This window comes from Electrona antarctica (assembly GCF_951216825.1).
Source record: "Electrona antarctica genome assembly, chromosome: 16".
NCBI lineage: Eukaryota > Metazoa > Chordata > Actinopteri > Myctophiformes > Myctophidae > Electrona > Electrona antarctica.
Genome location: NC_136797.1, coordinates 9651121 through 9673856, shown reverse-complemented (window position 1 = coordinate 9673856; position 22736 = coordinate 9651121). Strand labels below are relative to the sequence as shown.

At 42.8% G+C, this 22736-nt stretch overlaps 1 protein-coding gene across 2 annotated transcripts in view; it reads left to right on the top strand.

Moving 5' to 3' along the window:
• fcho2 (FCH and mu domain containing endocytic adaptor 2) overlaps positions 1-22736 on the top strand; it is a 111035-nt gene that overhangs the window by 13276 nt on the left and 75023 nt on the right. For both annotated transcript variants that reach the window (XM_079525195.1, XM_079525194.1), the window contains exon 2: positions 17568-17659. In XM_079525195.1, coding sequence (XP_079381321.1) covers positions 17568-17659 — 92 coding nt within the window. The remainder of the gene's footprint in view (positions 1-17567; positions 17660-22736) is intronic.

The window sequence follows — 22736 nt, the reverse complement described above, 5'->3', positions numbered from 1 at the left end:
CTTACGACCTATTGACCCCTGCACGGGTGCGTTTTTATTGTGTAATTACACATCCCACAATGCATCTGCAGGTCTCCCAGACTGTGCAGTAAAGTAAGCTATGATGGATGCTTTGCTTTCAGTTTTGTTCAGTCTTCCTGAAATTAATCTTAAATCATGAGGTTAAATTTAGGGCTGGCTGACCTAAAAAAGTTGAATATTCGAAGCTTTGTTCGATGACACAAAATTATTCGATGATTCGAACATGAAAAATAAAATCGAAATTGAGTTTTTTTTTCTTATTATTATTATTATTTCTTTCCATTTGATTTGTTTCATTAAAACAAAATCTAAATAGCTGATCTACAAGCCCACAACGCATTGCAGCATGACATGTTGAGAGATTGTAGAGCTGATACACTTCAAATCCATGTGCTTGAGCTCCACCATTCATGAATCACTGACTCATTATTTCGAATTCGGCTCGTTTTTAGAGCTAGAAGCTTCGACTTAACCCATTTTTGGCGGGAACCCCTTTTGGTGTTTTAAACATTGTTATAATTTAGCTATTGAAAAATAGCAGATCCTACAAGCTCATAGCGCGCCACCGAGTGGCGCGCTACGAGCTTGTAGGTCTGCTATTTTTGAAAAATCGTGAAAATATTTATTTCAGAAAACTGGAGGATTTAGAATATTTTTTTTAAAATTTTGAGGTCAGGCCTAAATGAATTAAAAAGAAAGAACGATGGAAGGTCTCAGCCCTACATGAGGTTGAGGTTAGGTATGAGGTTGAGGTAAGGTATGAGGTTGAGGTAAGGTATGAGGTTGAGGTAAATATCTTGCTAGATTGTTTTGCTTCGTTTCCACTGCTTGGGATTTCTCTGTGACGTGTCGTGAACCACTAGAATCATGACCTCAGAAGAGTGAGACGAGGATGTTTTGTTGACCAAAACATCCTCTGTTTCTACAGAAACACAACTGCTGCCTCTCCATGTTTCTCCATATTTTTTTTGTAAATGAACACACCGTACAGTGATGCAACTCGTGAGCTTGCAGATCTGCTAGGGTATTTAATTTTTTGCTATTTTTGTCTGTGGGTTTTATGAATAATTAACTGAAATGAAAAGAATCAACTGAACAAGATCAATGACTAAATAATCCATTCAATCCACTGGAAGACAGTTTTCTTTTATTTTTGTACATTTCAGACATAAGAGTCCATAGTTACATAATAACTGCAGTCGGGATAGAATGTCACAGGGGTCAAGCTAGCAGACAGACTGGTCTGCACTTACTTAGCCATTTAGCCTGTAGCCTATACTAGTATACAACGTTGCATTCCTACCGAATGAATGACGGAGCATTCCTAACCAGACAAGCCCTTTTTTCTGTTTATTTACAAGGTAAATCATGTACCACGACTGAGAGCCAAGCTTAATGTGTGATTTGCGCAAGTATGTGCCTCTCTTTGTTGTGTTTCTGATGAGTTGTGACAGCTCAATGCTCTGCGCTCCCACACCACTCTAAAATCACATGACCCGGGGGCAGGGCTGAGTGATGATGATGTCACTGGGTCTGAGTTCCTCCCATAGAGCATAATATGAAACTCTTAATGGTGGATCTTCCCCAGTGCGTGCGCCAAGAAGGGCAGACTTCCTGGTTCTACAGGCTACACCAGTAGGCCACAGATTGCTGTGCACGACCAGCAGTGTGGTTCTCCAACCGTTTTGATCAGAGGGGCCATCGATGTACAGCACAGTACGTACACGGACATACAGTTATGTGTCCGTGGCAAAGTCTTGGTCTTGTCCGTGTATCCCAATTACTGAATGTCAGTCTCCAGGTCTTCTTCAGAATATGTATGACACCTATTTACTATGACACTATGGCACATTAACCCATTCTGACCTGAGAATGAGATCAGATTCTAAAAATGTCTTCTACATCCTGACAGTTTTCTGAAAAAGCTATGTCTCTATGTCAGTCGTTCTTCGATTTTTCAAAAATAGCAGACCTACAAGCTCGTAGCGCGCCACTCGGTGGCGCGCTACGAGCTTGTAGATCTGCTATTTTTCAATAGCTAAAGCATAACATAATGCTAACACCAAAAGGGGTTCCCGTACGGGTCCATTTGGTTCCATGTGTACACTCTCAGAGTCACAGACCTGTTATTGTAGAAACATGGGTTTTTCAGAAAACTGTCAGGATTTAGAAGACATTTCTAGAATCGTCTAAATGGGTTAAAGTCCATAGACTTTGGCTGGGGTAGGGACATATTTAATTGGGCTCTAAACAAACATTAACTGTCTATAGAGAGTATGCGCATGCTTAAAGTGAATGGCACATCGAGTGGCAAAGCAACATGCAAAGTGAGTTTAACATTGTTTAACATTGTTTAATGCAATCAGATAGGACTTTTCTGTGTGGATGTATGGCCTGTCAAGGCCAGAAAGTAGTTTTTTGCCACTCAGTAGGCGTTCCTGCATAACTTCCTGGTTTGATGATGATGTCACGCACATACCCTCTATAGACTTCGCTGGCCTATATGACATAATTTCAGATAATAATACATGACGTCAATAAATACAAAACATGATGTTATGTATGTTATGTACAAAGGATAAAAAGGAAAAACGGTAGCAGTGAATGACACCTCCTTTCTCTGGGGAATTGCATTCATGTCCCATTGTGGTCTCCTGGTCCATGATATTTCAGGCCAGTTTAGAAAGAATCCAGCGATTTACATTGTTTAATGCAGGGGTTCTCAACGTTTTTGGCCGGGGACCCCCGAAAATGCTTTGGCAACGTCTCGGGACCCCCGCCCCGCCCCCTCCCGACCCCCAATATAAATTGACTGCTACAATAACCTTAAACCATTTTGGGCGGGAACCCCTTTTGGTGTTTTAAGCATTGTTATAATTTAGCTATTGAAAAATAGCAGATCTACAAGCTCATAGCGCGCCACCGAGTGGCGCGCTACGAGCTTGTAGGTCTGCTATTTTTTAAAAATCGTGAAAATATTTTTTTTTTTTTTTTTTTTGAAAATAATTTGGGGACCCCCTAAAATAATTTGGCGACCCCCCCGAGGGGTCGCGACCCACGGGTTGAGAACCCCTGGTTTAATGGATGGTGTCGGGGCATTCCACATTAATGGTCATACAATGAGAATGTATCCATGATTGTTCTATATTGGGTGGTACCAGATTGTTCTATATTGGGTGGTACCAGATTGTTCTATATTGGGTGGTACCAAATCGTTTTCACTTCCTCTAGTATTGTGGCTGTTTGTTCCTGTGTTTGACCCCGATCTGAAAAGATTGAGAGACTCCCAAGAAATGTCAAAAGTATCCAAATTCCTCACATATTTTCAAGATTCTTGAAAAGCTTTGTCATGCAACGTCTTGTGAGCTATGTTGATCGTCTGTCTCGTTTACCCCTTCAAGCAAGTAACCCTGGGGGTCCCCGGACCCCACTTTGAGAACCACTTTTGGTATAAAGTTATTAAGGGTTGGGGTTAGGCATTACCTGTGGTAGCCTGGTTAATAAACCAGACCGAATCAGCCGTTGGCAAAAAAAAGTTGCCTACCAGCGGATTACGGTCTGGCGAGGCTCAGTAGCACGCCTCTTTCCTACAGCAGAGAACAGGTCGGACCAATCGGGACACAGTATGCAATATAGGCGGGCTTTGGTACAGTGACGTTCAATGCTTGAGACCTTTGACTGACAGTAGCTCTGACCAATTGCGTCAAAGAGAAAATGTTCCCCGGGAAATGAAATCCAAGTGGAGCCAGCCCAGACTGATATACCGCGACAGTGTTGTGTGATATTAGTCTGGCTTATTAGCCAGGCTATACCTGTGGAGGTTAAATATGGACGGTGTGCGGTTATGTTAAAGATGGTTAACATAAGTTAGGTATAAGGTTACAGCTTAGAGTATATATTAATGGAGACGGCACCGGATTTCTCCTCCCATCCACTTGCATTAAGTTGCTCAAAAGCGCATGAGGCGATTTCACTCCTCCTTCCGGGTGTGAACAGAGTGCATTCTGGGATTGATTGGGCCCAACACATGAACGCGCTGGCCGTTGACTATCATTGCACTGAAACAGTGTTCACATGTCATCATGAACGTGCGCAATGATAGTCAACCGACCAGCGCGTTCATGTGTTTGGCCCAGCACTGCAATACCAAATTCGGCCACTATGTCCATTTCGCCTCAGGGTTTCCTCCGGGTGCCGTCTCTATTAATATATACTCTAATGGTTACAGTGGTCGTGTTTAGGCATTAGGTTAGAGTTTGATTTAGTTACGGTGCAGGTTAAGAACCTGGGAGGGAGGTTAGCCAATGAGACTGCCTGTCTACTAACTCCTGGACTCAGAGGTTTATAGAAATTGGGTGCTGGTTCAGTAGACACCTAGTGCAGGGTTCTTTTTTTTTCTTTTAGCTGAGAGATACATATTATATGAAATTGTATCATTGATTAAACATGTTTAATCATGTAAATCTTGCTCATTGTATTTTCTAATAAATATGCTGGATTCATTTCACCACTCAATACTAGCATGACTGAGAGGTCATTTTGACCTTTCTTTTTGAGTGGTGCAAACCACTCCCTTACGGACTTATGTGTGTGTGTGGGTAGCTGGCTGGCTGGCTGGCTGGCTGGGTATGTATGAGCACGAAAACAGCATGGTTCTTTAACTCTGTCATTTCTCAACCGTTTCGGACGCGGGGCGGCACGCCGGAACCGGCCCGGCCCCCTGGGCACGTTCCTGGGGGTCTGGAGTGGAAATGGATTTACAACATCTTTCTGTCTTAACCCATCCTGGACGGGAACCCCTTTTTGGTGTTTTAACTAAGCATTCATTTATGTTATACTTTAGCTATTGAAAAATAGCAGATCTACAAGCTCATAGCGCGCCACCGAGTGGCGCGCTACGAGCTTGTAGGTCTGCTATTTTTGAAAAAGTGTGAAAATGCGGCACAAATCTTTGAATAATATATTCTTTCAGAAGATTTTTTTTTAATTTCGATGTCTGGTCTAAACGGGTTAAGTCCTGGGGAATGGGTGTGATTGACGGGCCGCAGCATCCTAGACCATACATGGGCAACTGGCGGCCCGGGGGCCACATGCGGCCCCCACCTTCACTTAACACGGCCCGCAGGTTAATATCAGAATACTGATATAGTATTGATTTCAGCTGTTACAATTCCAAACCCGCTTCAATTACTTCATGACTAGTATTAAAATGACTAGTACTTAATGACTAGTATTAAAATGTTATTGTATCTTTGTGTCCAATGTAGTTATGTTAACAGTTTATAAAGTTAACATAATACATAACTATAACTAAATGCATTTGAAATTCAAAAATAAAAAAGGTTACTTTTCAGGATTCCAATTCAAAAATAGCAAAAAAATATTCAGGTTTTCAATTCAAATATAGCAAAAATAGCCGATCTACAAGCTCAAAACGCGTCGACGCGTTTTGAGCTTGTAGATCGGCTATTTTTGCTACGACCGTAATATGCACTGTGGCCCTCTGGAGTGAGTGTGGAAATATATTGGCCCTCTCCATGGTCAAAGTTGCCCACCCCTGACCTAGAAAGGCAAGGCAGGAGAATTGCCATGCAAGCATCTATATACTGTAGAGGTGATGCCGTGTTCTCAGCTCGTAATTTGTTTCATTTTCTGACAGAAATGTACAGTAATAAGCTCATAAATACATTCTTCTACAATAAGAGGCTGATCTTTAGAGTACTTAATTGGCTCGCAGCCGGCTTCAACGTCTCACGAAACCAAATGTTGCCGTGTCTGCTTTTATTACAAGCGACTTTGGGCTTGTTTTTCTATAAACCTGCTTGTAAATATTGGTAGTTGCGTGTCTGATCATGTCTGGGGCCTAGTTGCTTCTTTTCTGGGCTTTGGTTTTCGTAGACCTGCTCGCTTGTTTCCCGCACAAAATCTGGCAACCCTTCCTTCCACGGTAACATTGTCAGTGTGGGCACATATACGCGCGAAGAAACGGCAAGAAAGCGCCTTAGAGCGGCTGCAACTTGTAGTGTCGGCAAAGCGCTTCAGTTTGGTTTTTTTTGCCACCGGCACCGCGTCAAGTTGCAGCCGTGCGCCATTTCCATCCACCAGCTGTTTAAAAAAGGCGTTTCTTGACGGGACAGTTTAGTTGTTGTACCCATAGATAGACGGTCCAGTATGATGTCGTCTATGCAGATCAGCTGCCCAACATGACCTTTGATCAGCAGCACTGCAGCCTGACATAACCTTCATGATGCCACAAACACACATCACCACATTCAGCAGCATTCTATGTCTTCTTTACATTGTCTCAAATCGAGTGGTACTACTTGGGCACTGGCCTACTTGGAAACGTTATTGTCTGTGTCCCCTTTTTTGCCCATATATGGAGTGCTTTGTCAGGCATGCCCAAATATGGAGTCTATACAAATGTCAGAACGATCGTTTCCGATGGCAGAACAGGCCAGCTCCATATATGGAGATATAGGGGTGATCAGGTCCAGAGCCCGGGCAGAGGCTTTTGTGTTGGTTCGTGACAACTGGCTATCCGACGGACTCGACACTGGGCACTGCACTCCCTGTGGGTGTGTCGAATTTGAAGGCGGTGGGGCGAACGGTTCTCAAGTTGGGTACACACAGAGACTTGGTGCATTTATAGATAGATGAATATTTCTGTAATTATAATTATTTTGTAAAGTCGGTACACAATGAATCCAACTCAAGCTGATGCAGATGAATGTGATAATTGGTTATGGACTGTTCTAGATCTGAGACCGTTCCTAAAAAGGCCATCTAAATCCTTTTCTGGAAAACGTCAGATTTCTATTAAAAAAAGATTGTCTTTTATGATTAGTTTCAGAAAGAGTATAGGCCTAAGTTTGATTTGGTGAGATTGCAGTTTGGAGTCAAGTCAATGTTTTGTCTTCAGATGATATTGGGCCTAGTCCTAAAACATTAAGCTGAAACCGAATAAAGTAAATTAAAAACATCTCGGGACATGATGCCTGTATAACAATGAGAAGGAAACCACTCGCCATGCAAGCGTCCACTCAAGTGGTGCTTGATATACTTAACATTTAGTTTTGGTGTTACTGCGAGAGCCCTCTTGCTATACAAAATATTAGCTCTAAGAAGTGTCTCTGTGAGTGAGTGAAGCCAAATGGCGCTGACTACCCAGAGCAACATGAATTATTTACATAAATCATGTTGAGGACAGCTGGATGCACCTTTCACTGTCTCTTTGTTCTAACGTTGGCAGACTGACCATCAGACCATGCTGGCTGGGCCATGGCAGTGCCGTCGTTAGTACTGTATACGCGCAATACGCACAGCGAGTAGGGCAACACACCGAGGGGGGGGGGGGCAACAAAATGTGCCAAAAAGTGCCAAGCCGACCCTCATAATAACAATTTTCTCCACCGTGCGTGCGTCCGTCCTTGCAAACGCCGAAAGTAGCCGATCTGTTTGAGGAAACAAAGCGCTCTCGTTGGGAGGGGGGGCAGAAACCTCTTATCTACAATATCTCAACGTTTTATGATTTTGTTTTTGTAAATGAATGCCCTACTACTTCATCATACAAGATTGTCGCACAAAAGTAGTTAAAATAGCAGCTCTGCAATTGCTCACAATGCCTCGCGATGTTGTGAGCTTGTAGATCTGATATTTTCACACATTTTTTAAAAGTTAACTGTTTTGGACATACAAGGTTCCCACTGAACAGTAACGGTGTGGTGGCTTTTTTTTGTCTCACTTCTTCTAATGAAAGAAGGAAAGGCACGGCAGCCACTCAGTCACAAGCTAGTGCTCTCAGTCACACCAGCACTGGATTTAATAGCTTACTTACAAACCTAGGCCTGTGGTTCTCACACTTACTTTCTCAAGTAAAGAACTCCCAAATTATATTGTGTGTAATTGGCCCGTGGACACCGACCTGAAAATATTGTGTGCCAGGGACTCCCATAGAAGTGTGTGTGTGTGTGTGTGTGTGTGTGTGTGTGTGTGTGTGTGTGTGTGTGTGTGTGTGTGTGTGTGTGTGTGTGTGTGTGTGTGTGTGTGTGTGTGTGTGTGTGTGTGTGTGTGTGTGTGTGTGTGTGTGTGTGTGTGTGTGTGTGTGTGTGTGTGTGTGTGTGTGTGTGTGTGTGTGTGTGTGTGTGTGTGTGTATTCCCGCACACTGTCTTGACTTATAGCAGTAGTTTATTAGGCTACTGAAGTTACGTTTCGGTCTATTATGACCTTCTTCTAGTATCTTATGTCCTGCTTGCTTGTGGTTGTGCATCGCGTCCGATGATGACCGTCTTCTCCTATCTGTGAGTCTAATGGTGGCTCTGTAGTCCGATCCTGGGTCCACAGTTGCGGTTGCAGACCGGGCGTGTAAAAGGCGCGGTACTGAGGGGTGAGCAGGGGTGGCCTTGCGGGCATATGCCTCTTTGTACGCTTTGCTGTTGTGTGCGCTGGCTTTCTATGTACTCCACTCCCTGTGCGGAGTGAGAACGCCATGCAGAGGTTGTACTCCACTCCCTGTGCGGAGTGAGAACGCCATGCAGAGGTTGTACTCCACTCCCTGTGCGGAGTGAGAACGCCATGCAGAGGTTGTACTCCACTCCCTGTGCGGAGTGAGAACGCCATGCAGAGGTTGCGGCAGGAAGCGAGGTCCTCCAGTGAAGATGGGGTTGATCCGGCCTCTCTTCAGTGTGGTCTTCATTAAGGTCTTTGAACCGCTTCTTCTGCCCACCAGCACTACGCTGGCCAAGGTGTAACTGGCCATAGGTACAGGTCCTTCATCAGGTATCACCTGATGAAGGTACCTTCATCAGGTGATACCTGATGAAGGTCGTAATAGACCCAAACGTTGTAACCTCAGTAGCCTAAAAACTACTGCTATAGAGCGTCGCAGTCCCGCCCCCTCGAGAGACCCGGAAAAGAAATCTCCGGTCATTTTCCTCATAGTCTTTTCAGAAAGTATTTATTTAAAGACGTTTACGCCGCGGACAAAGTCGTGACAAATCATGACAATAAACACAATGTTTTGGGCCAAACAAAGAATTAGAAAGTAGAAAAAAACGGCAGGTTACAACACTTTTTTTTTTGTTTTTCTTCTTTGTAATTATTTGTTTGGTCCAAAATATTGTGTTTGTTGTCATGATTTGTCACGACTCGAGTTGGCTTCGTACGACGCTTAAAAGGTCTTTAAATAAATACTGTTTGAAATGTCTATGGGAAAAATGCATTGGGATTCATTTCCTGGGCCTGGCGTCGTCATGAAAGGGGGCGGGACTGCGACGCTCTATAAGTGAAGACAGTGTGCAGGATTCCATTTTTCTCATTGTTTGCACTGGTTGCCTGCTCCGACGCACCTGTCCCCTGTAGGTGTGCATAATGACTCAAGAGTTTTCCACATTTGTTAAAGGATTATTATTCTTTTAATAGCACCCACCTATTTACCTAGCTTACGCCGTGACATGATTGCCAAAGTCTAAAATAAATAGCTCTATAGTGGAGTGGTTAAACATGTTGTGACACTACACTACTTTTTAGCAAAAGGCAGATGCACACCTCAAGGCTATTGACAGGTGCGTAGGGCAATAAAGCATACTTAAAAGGGTATCTTTGAAAAACAAAGAAGGGTTCCGCACACTGTCAGAAAACTTGCCAAAAATGTTGCTCTTTATTCAACGTTTCGGTCTATTCGACCTTCATCAGGGATCAGTGACACTACACTACACCTTACTTTTAATGGTACCATTGTTGTCAATCCACACTGTCTCGGAGGAGGGCTGTGGACAGTTGTTCAGCCTGCCAGTGGCAGGTTTGGCCATTTCAAACGAGATTTAAAATGTTTTTTTTTATTAGTTTTTTTACTAACTTGAGAACATTGGCTTCTATTATAGCATGCTAACTTTCCAGGAATAAAAATGCTGCAGTTTCTATTAGCTGCAGTTCCCCATCGATGATGTCACTGGTAGGCAGGTTTCTGAACTGTCCACAGCCCTCCTCTGAGACACGGACCAAGTAGACCAAACTGTACGTTATTACCAGAGTAATCTAATAAGAGAGTAATGACACTCCCGTTGACTCTCATTGTAACCATGGAATGCGGAAGTGCTCATTCTATCTCAATGGAATAGTTCCACCATAGGAGCAATGTTTGGAACTATCGCCCATAGGCACCCGCTTTGCTGTGAGATCAAAGCGTGTCACCACTCTCTTACTAGATTACTCTGGTTATTACATCATTAGCATTAGTGAGGACCAATTATATGTTGATAGGTTGAAAATGGGTGAAGTGGTCCCTTAACTAATTTTGCCCGGGGACTCCCTGGAACCCCCTCAAGGACCCCTGGGGGTCCCCGGACGCCACTTAAGGGAACCGCTGCTATAACTCAGGGCAGTGTCACAGTCACAACTAAGCTAGCTCACGTACAAACCGAGGCCATTTCAGGCTTGTTCACAGATACAATCTTTTTTTATTTGTCTCCTCGTAGATATATCGTGGCTGTCGAGCAGAAATGTTGCATGTCCAAAAAATATTGACAGAAACAGAACCTGGATCCAGTGTAGTTATTGCCACAACTTCTTGGTAATACTTTACATTGTTAAAATATTTATTAAACTCACAGACATTTTTTCAAATCTAGTGTTCGATACATGTACAGTACAACTGAGTAGAACGTTTATTACAAAATAAATTCAGTAAAAGTTGAAATGTGGTGATGAAGGTTTCGTCGGCAGAAAAATAACTAAAACAATAACGCCCTTAACAGTTTCCTGTATTTGTTTTTATTGTACTTTAGTGTGCTTTGATACAGCTGCATTCCACACCAACATGTTACGCTGCACAGAATGCACTTTCTTCCTGTTCCCATGCTTCTTTGTTCTGCTGTGTTTTGAACTGCTCTCTCACTCTGTCTCGCATTCTCCTCCTCACTTCCCTGTTTTGTTTTGAGCCAGTATCGGTTTGGCCAATATAATATATATCGGGCCATCGTTTGATTTGACTTTTCCTTTTTTTTTAACCACTTCCATACTAACATGTCATTTCTATTTTGGTCATGTCGATTATACAGTAGATGAACATTCTCAAAAAACGTACAAAACATAAAAACCTCACACACATCTCAATGAGACGTGTGAGCTTGTACATCAGCTGTTTTTTATTAAAAAAAATACATGGTGTACAATTAATCAATTCAAGTTTTTCACATTTATGAGAATATATGGGTTCTCGGTCGTCACGAGTGATGTCAGTATTGTTTGGATTCCGAAGCATGTCGCACACAGTTAATCGTTTTAAGATGAAAGATTATTTAAAGAGGTCAAACTATAGCAATAGCATACATGTTCAGAATGTCAGATTGAAGCATGATCTTCCATGAAGGATGAATGGAATGAATGGTATTTTGATATTAAATTATTATGTCATAAAAGCAAAGCAAAGGTCAAAACCTCAACCTGTGATTTCCTCACATTCGTCTTCAATGTTTGTGTTACGCAATGTTTGTGTTTACACAAACACTCAAAATTGTCCATTCATGGTGGCACAGTCGGTAGTGCTGTCGCCTCACAGCTAGAAGGTCCTGGGTTCGATTCCCGCTGGGGACACTGTGCGCTGAGGGCACTGTTCTCTCCTCCGCGTCATCAGTGCCCATATCCAAGGCGGGGTTGGCGAAAGGTAACCTGACTCCGCCAGATGGGGCAGCAGAGAGTACACTGGGTTCCCCCCTCCTGCTCCCATCTGGGAACTCTCAGGCAGACTTGATGCTCCAGGCACCAAACGGCCTGGCCAATCAGCGGCAGCTAGAGGCGGGATCAAGGCAGCACTGTGTATGCCTTGATCCCGCCTCTAGTGGCCGGAGCATCAAGTCTGCCTGAGAGTTCCCAGATGGGAGCAGGAGGGCCGGGGGGAACCCGGTGTACTCTCTGCTGGCCCATCTGGCGGAGTCAGGTTAGGCGAAAGGGCCCCTCTGTGTGGAGTTTGCATGTTCTCCCTGTGTCAATTTACAATTTAGCAGACGCTCTTAATCCAGAGCGACTTACATTAGACCCCTACATTAGTCCCCTAGGGTAGGTACCCTCACAAAAAACATGCAGTATCCTGGTCTCTAAACTGCCTCCCCCTGGGCAGCCGGGGCGCCTGATGGAGGGGAAAGGAAAAGGTCAGAATAACGTGTTCCTTCCACGTGCTCCGTCCGGCCGGGGAAACCTGTCAGGTGAAAAGAAGCAGCTTGGACTCCTCATGCATAGAAGGAAGCATGAGGTCAGTCCGCTGCCCCCCCCCCCCCCCCCCCCATGCTGGCAGAGGAAGTGTAGCGCCCAGGATTAGATAGTTGACACTGGGTGAAAAAAATGGGTTGCAAAATCAATGTCAATGGCATTTAATGTGTAGGACAAGGTTTGTGTTTGCACACAGACGACCTCAAAAATAAGAAGGGAACGGAGCACACTAGTCACAAATCACAGACGAGGGCAAAGTGGTTCAGTCAGGAGATTTTATTTAGCTTTATTCCATGAGTAATAATGGTGGCGGTCTAGACCAGGGGTTCTCAACCTGGGGGTCACGACCCCCAGGGGGGGTCCTCACATGATTGTGTGGGGGTCATCAGATGACAGTGAAGTGACAATTTAAGGACTTTTAAGACCTTTTTATTAATGCCTAAACAAAAAGAAGAAAAAAGACCATTACTGCATCAAAAGTAATCAACAAACTATACTATAAAAACTGATCAAACATTGGCCAAATTATATAAGAAATAGGCAAAAATTGTGAAAATCTAAAGGCTCACAACGCCTCACAGTGCGAGGCATTGTGAGCTTGTTGTGAGCGTATAGATCTGCTTTTTTCACAATTAAATTTAAACTAAACTGAAGGCTGAAGCTAATTTGAATGCCTCAACTCCTTGTCTGGGTGGGGGGGTCGCCAGTTCAACTCCTTGTCTGGGTGGGGGGGTCCCCAGTTCAACTCCTTGTCTGGGTGGGGGGGTCCCCAGTTCAACTCCTTGTCTGGGTCGGGGGGTCCCCAGTTCAACTCCTTGTCTGGGTGGGGGGTCCCCAGTTCAACTCCTTGTCCGGGTGGGGGGGTCCCCAGTTCAACTCCTTGTCTGGGTGGGGGGGTCCCCAGTTCAACTCCTTGTCCGGGTGGGGGGGTCCCCAGTTCAACTCCTTGTCCGGGTGGGGGGGTCCCCAGTTCAACTCCTTGTCCGGGTGGGGGGGTCCCCAGTTCAACTCCTTGTCCGGGTGGGGGGTCCCCAGTTCAACTCCTTGTCTGGGTGGGGGGTCCCCAGTTCAACTCCTTGTCTGGGTGGGGGGTCCCCAGTTCAACTCCTTGTCCGGGTGGGGGGTCCCCAGTTCAACTCCTTGTCTGGGTGGGGGGTCCCCAGTTCAACTCCTTGTCTGGGTGGGGGGTCCCCAGTTCAACTCCTTGTCTGGGTGGGGGGTCCCCAGTTCAACTCCTTGTCTGGGTGGGGGGTCCCCAGTTCAACTCCTTGTCTGGGTGGGGGGTCCCCAGTTCAACTCCTTGTCTGGGTGGGGGGTCCCCAGTTCACATGCGGTATGATTATTTTGGGGGTCACAGCCCAGTGGCGTATCCAGGAATGACGTTTTGGGCAGGCAAGATCATGTGTTCATTGTCGTCTCCTCGCGCACAATCGTAGCACTAAAGGTTTTCAAAGAGATATACCTGCCAGACGAGTAGGATACAAAGGCTGAAAGGCATGCATTTACATTCCAATGGGTGATTGAGGGTCGCGCTCTACCACAACGGCCAATCAGCTGTCCACTAATAGTTCTCAGGTCTTGTTTTTGTCTTCTTTTTTTTTTTTCATTGTATGGATTTTGGCCAGGCCAGAAATGGATTTGGACAGGCGGACCTGGCCTGCCCTCGCCTTATTGTAGATACGCCTCTGTCTGTCACAGCCTGAAAAGGTTGAGAACCCTGGCTTGCTCTCTAGACAAGTTCTCAGTTGAACTCTGCTGTTTCGTGGCCTTATTATTGCCATGTTCATTGTGTTCTCGGCCTCTCCGTTGCTCTGGTCTCTGTTATTAACCCATTCTGACCTGAGATCAGATTCTAAAAATGTCTTCTACATCCTGACAGTTTTCTGAAAAAGCTATGTTTCTATGTCAGTGGTTCTTTGATTTTTCAAAAATAGCAGACCTACAAGCTCTTAGCGCGCCACTCGGTGGCGTGCTATGAGCTTGTAGATCTGCTATTTTTCAATAGCTTAAGCATAACATAATGCTAACACCAAAAGGGGTTCCCGCCCAAAATGGGCTAGACAAGTTCTCAGTTGAACTCTGCTGTTTCGTGTCCTTATTATTGCCATGTTCATTGTGTTCTCGGCCTCTCCGTTACTCTGGTCTCTGTTATCAAAGGATGTGATTGTACGTACAGTACGTGTGAGTCTGCTGTACTTTGTATCAGATCAATGGTGCAGGATGTGCTTGCCTTTATACAGCAGTCATAACAACCGTTATGTTTATTTTCATTTTTATTGTCACAAATATTTTGAATCGTCACAAATGGGGTGAAGGTCAATACGAACGTGGCCTATAGGCAAAGGGTTTATGTTTAGTTTAGGGCTGGCAAATGATTAAAATCACAGCTTAAAAATTAATTAATCGTGATTATTAATCATCACCATTCGATGTCCAAAATATGCCATGTTTTTTCTGTATAGTGTGTGGTGGGAATGGAAAGATAAAAGGCTGATACATTTAGCATACATACAAAAACATACATATGTTTGTTTAATTATTTATAACAAATCCAGTGTGGCAGGATGGTGTCTCTGTCTGCCTATGTAAATTGTGCAGCCTTTTATGGCAATATAACCGACTTGTGTTTTCTCCCCATCCAGATAGTGCTAGATGGGATTATGGGATGTATGGGGCGGGTCATCCAAGCATGGATTAATTGCGTTAATCTAATTAATTTCACAATTTAATTAACTCTGTTAACCCATTTTGGGCGGGAACCCCTTTTGGTGTTTTAAGCATTATGTTATACTTTAGCTATTGACAAATAGCAGATCTACAAGCTCATATTGAGCTTGTAGGTCTGCTATTTTTCAAAAATCGTGAAAATGTCGTGCAAATCATTGAATATATATTCTTTCAGAGCCAAAGTCAAATCTTTGCTTCTGGGGGGGAGGTCCCTGGAACAACATATTTTCAGATGGGGGGTCGGCGGCCAATTACATATAATCTTGGGGGTCCTTGACATGAAAATGTTTGAGAATGACTGACATAGAAACATGGGTTTTTCAAGAATACTGTCATGATTTTGAAGGATTAGGTTTAAATGCGTTAACTCAGTTATTTTGACAGCTCTAGTTTAGTTATTTATTTTGTCCCGTCTCTTTGCTCAGTAAATATAACCTTATTTAGCACCGCGTGCTTCATTTTTGGCAGGAGATTTCCCTGACTTTTGATCTGGTGGTCTGATTGATCTGTTCTGTTTATGTGGAAAAAAAGTAAAACCTGGGGTTAAAACCAGAAGTGATGCAGCAAACCGCTGACTGTGAGCTACTTCAGGAACCAGGAAATGTGTGTGTGGAGTCAGTGATTCTGGGCTGAGGTTGTGAACCACACTCTGTGATATCTCTCACGCACGTCGCACACAGTACACACACACACACACACACACACACACACACACACACACACACACACACACACACACACATGAGCACGCACGCACACACACACACACATAGGGCTTTCACTTCTAGTGACTTTTACTAGTTGACACACACACACACACACACACACACACACACACACACACACACACACACACACACACGTGCACATACAGGAATGAGGATGAACCTTCGTTACCTCTGTCAGGGTTAACATGAGGTGTGTTCCTGATCATATCAGCATCACACAGACTGTTGTTGCTGCCTAGAACGATGTGAAAACATTAATTTAGTTATAATTGTATAATTCCCTACACAGAATGAAGGTCTGGTCTTTGTTTTTAATCGAATCCTAAAGTGACTCTGATTGGACTCAATGGACTGAAACCTTCACAGATAATATGTCATAGACAACTGGTGTCATTAGTAGGGATGGAGCTTGAAACTCGATACCCGAAAATACCCGATAACAAGCTTATTGAGTACCCAGTGGTATCAATTAGCTTTGGGCTTATCAAGCCTGTTATCGAGCATAGTGGCCCATGATGTCATGTTTAAACAATCAAGACGAGGCGATCAAGAAATAAATCTAATCACTCATGCTGTCTAAAAGAGTATAGAGAGTATGCGTGTGACATCATCATCAACCCAGAAGTTATGCAAGAACCCCTACTGAGTGGCAAAAAACTACTTTCTGGCCTTGACAGCCCCGTTCATCCAGACAGAAAAGTCTTATCTGATTGCATTAAACAACATTAAACAATGTTAAACTCACTTTGCCTGTTGCTTTGCCACTCGATTTGCCATTCACTTTAAGCATGCGCATAACCTCTATTGATAACTGCCAATCAGCAGCACTGCCTGGGCAGTGAGCATAGGAGGGGACAGCGCCCCTCAATTTCCCTATTTGAAGGACTGTTTTCTCATATATTAAAAAAAAATATATATATTAAGGTTAGGTTGGTTAGGCCCGGTTCCCTCTTAACGGTCCGATTCCTTAACGATTAATATATATATACGCACGCACGCACACACACACCTACCTCTCACTGGTTCTTAAAGTGAGGTGCAGGGACCGTCAGGGTTACTTGGGGGGGGGGGGGGGGGGGGTTCCAAATGGACCCGTATAAAAATTTCAGTTATTTGTACCCGTTGTGGTTGTCCTTGAAATGTAAAGGGTTGAGAACTGCATTGTGATTGTATGTATAAAAGATACCAGCTGACCGTGTGATTATAACCGTCAGATATTTTTGTATTTTATTTAATTCAGTGGTCTACCATAATGTCTTTGCATGTGTGTAATGATGCATGCTATTATGTGTATATATATTATTTTCATTATCTTAAAAAAAGACCCACACACATTTTCAGTTCATATGCATTATTAATCGGGCAGCGTACGTACTGTATGCATTTTTTAAAGCCCACAGTGCTACCAGACACCTTCACAGAGCAGACCGTGTAGTTGTTACTGTCCCCACAAGACAAACACACACACAGGCAGGTCTTCTTTAGGGACGGTTCATAGTCAGTACTATAGACCCCGTCTTCTCTCATCACGCTTCTGAAAGGGTCATTTAGCGTCAGAAACCATGGCCGGGATGTCTATGGTGGACCAGAAGGTGCTCCAAATGCAGCTTGGAGCCACCATGCAAGCCATGCGCATGGTGCTGCTAGAGAAGAAGGCCTCCATGGTAAAACAAAAAAATAGAGCAAGAGGGACAACAAGAAGAAGTAGAAGTGATTATTTTAAGGTTGTTCTTTTTGGAAACTGAATCCTTGACTGCACGACTGATCTGTCAACGTTGTGTTTCCTCTCTCTCTCTTTGGAAACTGAATCCTTGACTGTACGACTGACTGATCTGTCAACGTTGTGTTTCCTCTCTCTCTCTTTCCCCTCGGTGGATGACATGCAGGGGGACAAAAACAATGGCTTCGACGTGCTCTACCACAACATGAAGCATGGCCAGATCTCCTCCAAGGAGCTCACAGAGTTCATCAGGGAAAGGTAAGGCACATTGACCCTCCAGTCCAACTAGCCCATTTAGGCTATAGGTCTAGGCTAGGTCTTCTGAAAGAATATATATTCAAAGATTTGTGCCACATTTTCACGATTTTTCAAAAATAGCAGATCTACAAGCTCATAGCGCGCCACCGAGTGGCGCGCTATGAGCTTGTAGATCTGCTATTTTTCAATAGCTAAATAATGCTTTAGTTAAAACACCAAAACGGGTTCCCGGTCCAGAATGGGCTAGACTGTAAATCTAATCAAACGAATTGATTGACTTGATTTATAAAACAAATACCCTATTGTGCTTTTTTTTTCAATGGAAATATCCTAAAAAACAGGGGGACTTGACTATTTGACATTCAATGTTCTTTTTTTCCACAAAATAATGAGTCTTGAAAAATGGGAGTCGTCTTATAATCAGATTCGTCTTATATTCGGCTCGATGCGGTAATCAATTTGATATTCGGCACAAATACGGTAATACGGTGAAAACAAAACAAAAAAGATACTTGCAACGCTGAAATTAAACACTCTCATTTTGGGCAATTACAAAATGTGCATTACACATATTGAGCAGTAATAATGAGGTCATACTAACTAAACCATGACATATTGGCCCTGGTGAGTCATGGCACATCAGTGACTATAATACCGTATGGTACGACAGGGCCTGGGCGGTGTATTATTACAATCATATCACACTTTAATCAATAATATCTCTGATTAGAACTTGGGGAAAAAAGGCTAAATGAACAGCTGCTGGCTGCCGTTGCTAGGTTACAGGAAAGGCAAACATACAAGGTGGAATTGTTTGGAGTACCGTTGTGTTCAACCCACTCTGGGCGGGAACCCCTTTTGGTGTTTATAGCATTATGTATGTTGTACTTTAGCTATTTAAAAATAGCAGATCTACAAGCTCATAGAGCTTGTAGGTCTGCTATTTTTGAAAAATCGTGAGAATGTGGCGCAAATCTTTGAATATATATTCTTTCAGAGCGAGCGTTTTTAACTCAAATCTTTGCTTCTGGGTGGTCACTGGAACTACATATTTTGGCCAATTACATATATGTTTGGGGGTCCTTGACATGTTTTTCAGAAAACTGTCAGGATTTAGAAGGCATTTGTAGAAGGTCTAAATGGGTTCATGAGAATGCATGGCCACTCATTAGAATGCCTCCCGCAGTAGCGCAGCCAATAACAAAGCGGCATCAGAATGCCTTCCAGCCAATAATAATGCAGCGCCACTCATTAGAAGGCCTCCTACAGTATATATATAGCCAATAACAATGGCAGGTCACACAACTAATGGTAGTCAAGTACAATTATCCATTAACCAGATTGTCCTGTTCTCTTGCACAGATTACTTTGTGTGGCTTTCTGGTTTACGGAGTGGAAATGTCACGCACCTGTTGGTGACCTGTTTTGTAATGTGACTCAACACTCGAATGTTTAGTTTGGAGGCAGTTCTCAACCAGTGGTCCTTGAGGGGGTTCCGGGTGGTCTCCAGCTAAATGATAATAATAATAATAATAATAATAATAATAATAATCTTTATTTATATAGCACCTTTCATACATAAATGTAGCTCAAAGTGTTTTACAGAGCAGAAAAGGTAATAAAAACAGAAGCAAGAAAAAACAGCATTAAAACAGGCATGCAGTTAAAACAATAGGACAATAAAGCAGTGTCAAATCAGGCAAAGGCAGTGGTACAAAGATAAGAACAGATATTTTAAAACTCAACTAAAAGCAAGAGTAAAAAGGTGAGTCTTAAGCTGTGTCTTATAGAGTTTGTAGGGTGTAAAATGAAACCAAATGAACCCTTACAGGTCCATTTGGTTTCATTCTGCACTCTCAAGAGTTACATTATTGCTAAACATCTGCATTACTTGAGTTAATTTACAAGAAGTCTACACAATTAGAGAATGTAGAAGAATTGTTATTTTGATCGACGTTTGCCTGTTATCTCTCCTAATGGTACCAACATCAATACAGCATGGAAATGTGGATATGTTCTTTAGGTTTGGGTCTACGAGGCTAAATGTGGTGCATGGCTCAAATGCTGAATAAATAATGGGCCTTGATATTAAAAAGGGTTGAAAACCACTGCTTTAGAGCCACTGGTTCTCAAACATTTTCATGTCAGGAACGCCCAGATTTATCTGTATTTGGCTGAGGACACCCAGCTGGAAAGAAAACATGGGCCAGGGATCCCCATTCCAAAAATATTTGTCATGTCATCATCGGCAACATTTGAAAATTGCTTCGCAATTCGTTAGGTAGCTTGTATATTTCTTGTATATAGATTTTTTTAAATAGCAAACAAAAAAAAGATCAAGATAGCGGTGCAAACAAATGCTCTCTTCTAATGGAAACGTTGAAGCAAAAGGTTTCCAAAACAATGTGGTGTGTTTCAGAATCACTGCACTGTAGCCAAGGGTATCATGTCCAACAGACATCTGTGATATCTGGACTCACATGCTCATTGCTCTCTCTCTCTCTCTCTATCTCTCTCTCTTTCTCTATCTCTCTATCTCTCTTTCTCTCTTTCTCTCTCCATCTCTCTCTTTCGCTCGCTCTCTCTCTCTCTCTCTCTCTCTCTCTCTCTCTCTCTCTCTGTCTCTGTCTCTGTCTCTCTCTCTGTGTCTCTCTCTCTCTGTCTCTGTCTCTGTCTCTCTCTCTATATATCTGTCTCTGTCTCTCTCTCTCTCTCTCTCTCTCTCTCTCTGTCTCTGTCTCTGTCTCTCTCTCTGTGTGTCTCTCTCTGTCTCTGTCTCTGTCTCTCTCTCTCTCTATATCTGTCTCTGTCTCTGTCTCTGTCTCTGTCTCTCTCTCTATCTCTCTCTCTCTATCTCTCTCTCTCTCTCTCTCTCTCTCTCTCTCTCTCTCTCTCTCTATATATCTCTCTCTCTCTCTCTCTCTCTCTCTCTCTCTCTCTCTCTTTATCTGTAAAATGATTGATTGATTGATTATCAGCACCATGTTCTGTGCTCCGGGACAAGGCATCTCTGTGGGCATAAGAACAATTAAAGAAACCTCTACATTGACAAAGGCTTACATCATGACATGTAGGCTATAATATGAAGATAACGAGGAAGAAAATTAAAAAAGGTATTCAACAGTTAATTGGACAAATGATTAAAGTCATTTGTTCAATTAACTTGTTACAGATAGTTTAAATGTTGTATTTTTGTGTGAGGCATAACTTACTTTTTTTTTTAGGTATTGTCTTTTGCATAAACATTAGTCTCCAGGGTGAAGTGCTTGTTCAGATGTGTGATGTGACTATATTGTCAGATAATGTACTGGTGAAAGAAAATAGCTTTTTAAAAAAAGATGTTATCATGTTTATCTTTGTTATTTTCATGTAGGTACACTGAGCATTTGAGTGCAGGTTCACTAGGGTTTTGAACTCTGAAATACAGCACGATGGCGCCATCTGATGGCCAAATGAACACATTGCAATGATTGCATGAATGTGCATTTCATGTAATGTCATCATTATAACAGCACCGTTTATGTATTATTATGCCAGTATTGTAACTCATGTATATATAATACACCATGTGGTGCATGTGAATCCTGGAGAATAATCACCTTGGCTGGCGTAAATACGTTGCTAGTTATTGTCAAGTTATTAGCTACTCTCATTTTAGAATAATAATAATAATAACTTTATTTGTATAGCACTTTTTAAAAACAAGTTTACAAAGTGCTTCACATACTGTACAATACATAAACAGGCAATTCAAATCAACAATGGAAATTAATAAAATACAAAATACAAAAATAATGAAAGACAAGATAAAAAGAGAAAGCAGAAACTGGGTGTTCATTCAAACTCATTCAAAGCTTTTCTATAATAGTGGGTTTTTAAGAGTTTTTTTTAAAGTGGACACTGAAGTGGTCAGTCTAATGTCCAGTGATAGTTGGTTCCACAGCAGTGGAGCCCTAGCAGCAAAGGCTCTGCCACCTCCTTGCGTCACCAGCTTTGTGTTGGGGGGGTCAAGTAAGACTTTGCCTGCTGATCTAAGGTTACGGGAAGGTATGTGCGGGGACAAGAGGTCAGGAATATACCCAGGTGCCAGTCCGTTTAGTGATTTAAAAAGTTAAAGAATGACTTTGGAAGTACACTAAAGCAGTGGTTCATGACGTCAAGGACCCCCGAATTGATATGTATTCGGCCACAGACCCCCACTTGAAAAGAGGTTGTACCAACCAGGGAGGATATCTTTATGAAATTAAAAAAAGAGAGGGGAAAAGAATAGTGTTTTTCTACAAGTTCACAACACGTTGGGGCGACTGTGGCTCAAGAGGTAGAGCAGGTCGTCCAATGATCCATGGGTCGGCGGTTCGAATCCCGGCTCCTCCTGGCTACATGTCGAAGTGTCCTTGGGCAAGACACTGAACCCCAAATTGCTCCCGATGTGCTGGTTGGTACCTTGCATGGCTTCCGCCGCAATCGGTGTATCGGTCTATGTAAAGCGCCTTGGATAAAGGCGCTATATAAATGCACCATTTACCATTTTATTTACCATTTACGTTGCATTGTGCCGCTTGTAGATCGACTATTTCCAAATAGGTGAAACATGAAACGGGGCCTAAATGTTCTTGGACGTATTTAGCTGCCTGGGGACCAGTGTTGATTTCGTCGACTAAAACTAAGACGAAAAATGTCCGTCGACGACTACCTTTTTCCACTGACGGAAACTAAATGGAAACTAAATGAAAACTAAGCTATGATGACTAAAACTAAGACTAAATATACTGACAATTTCGTCAACAAAAAAAAACTAGACTAAAATGTTAGGAAGGGACTAGTGGACAAGAGATCCAGTATAAGTCATTTTACAATTTGTTGCATGCTGAAAATAGCAGATCTACAAGCTTGTAGATCGAGCTTGTAGAAACAGTCATTTCGATGCCAAAATACATTTTAGTCGACTAAATCAACTAGATTTAGTCGACTAAAATCTTATGATATTTAGTCGGCTACAACTAGACTTAACACTAAAACATTCCAGGTGACTAAAATGTGACTAAAACTAAAATCGTTTGTTACCTCCCTCCCTCAA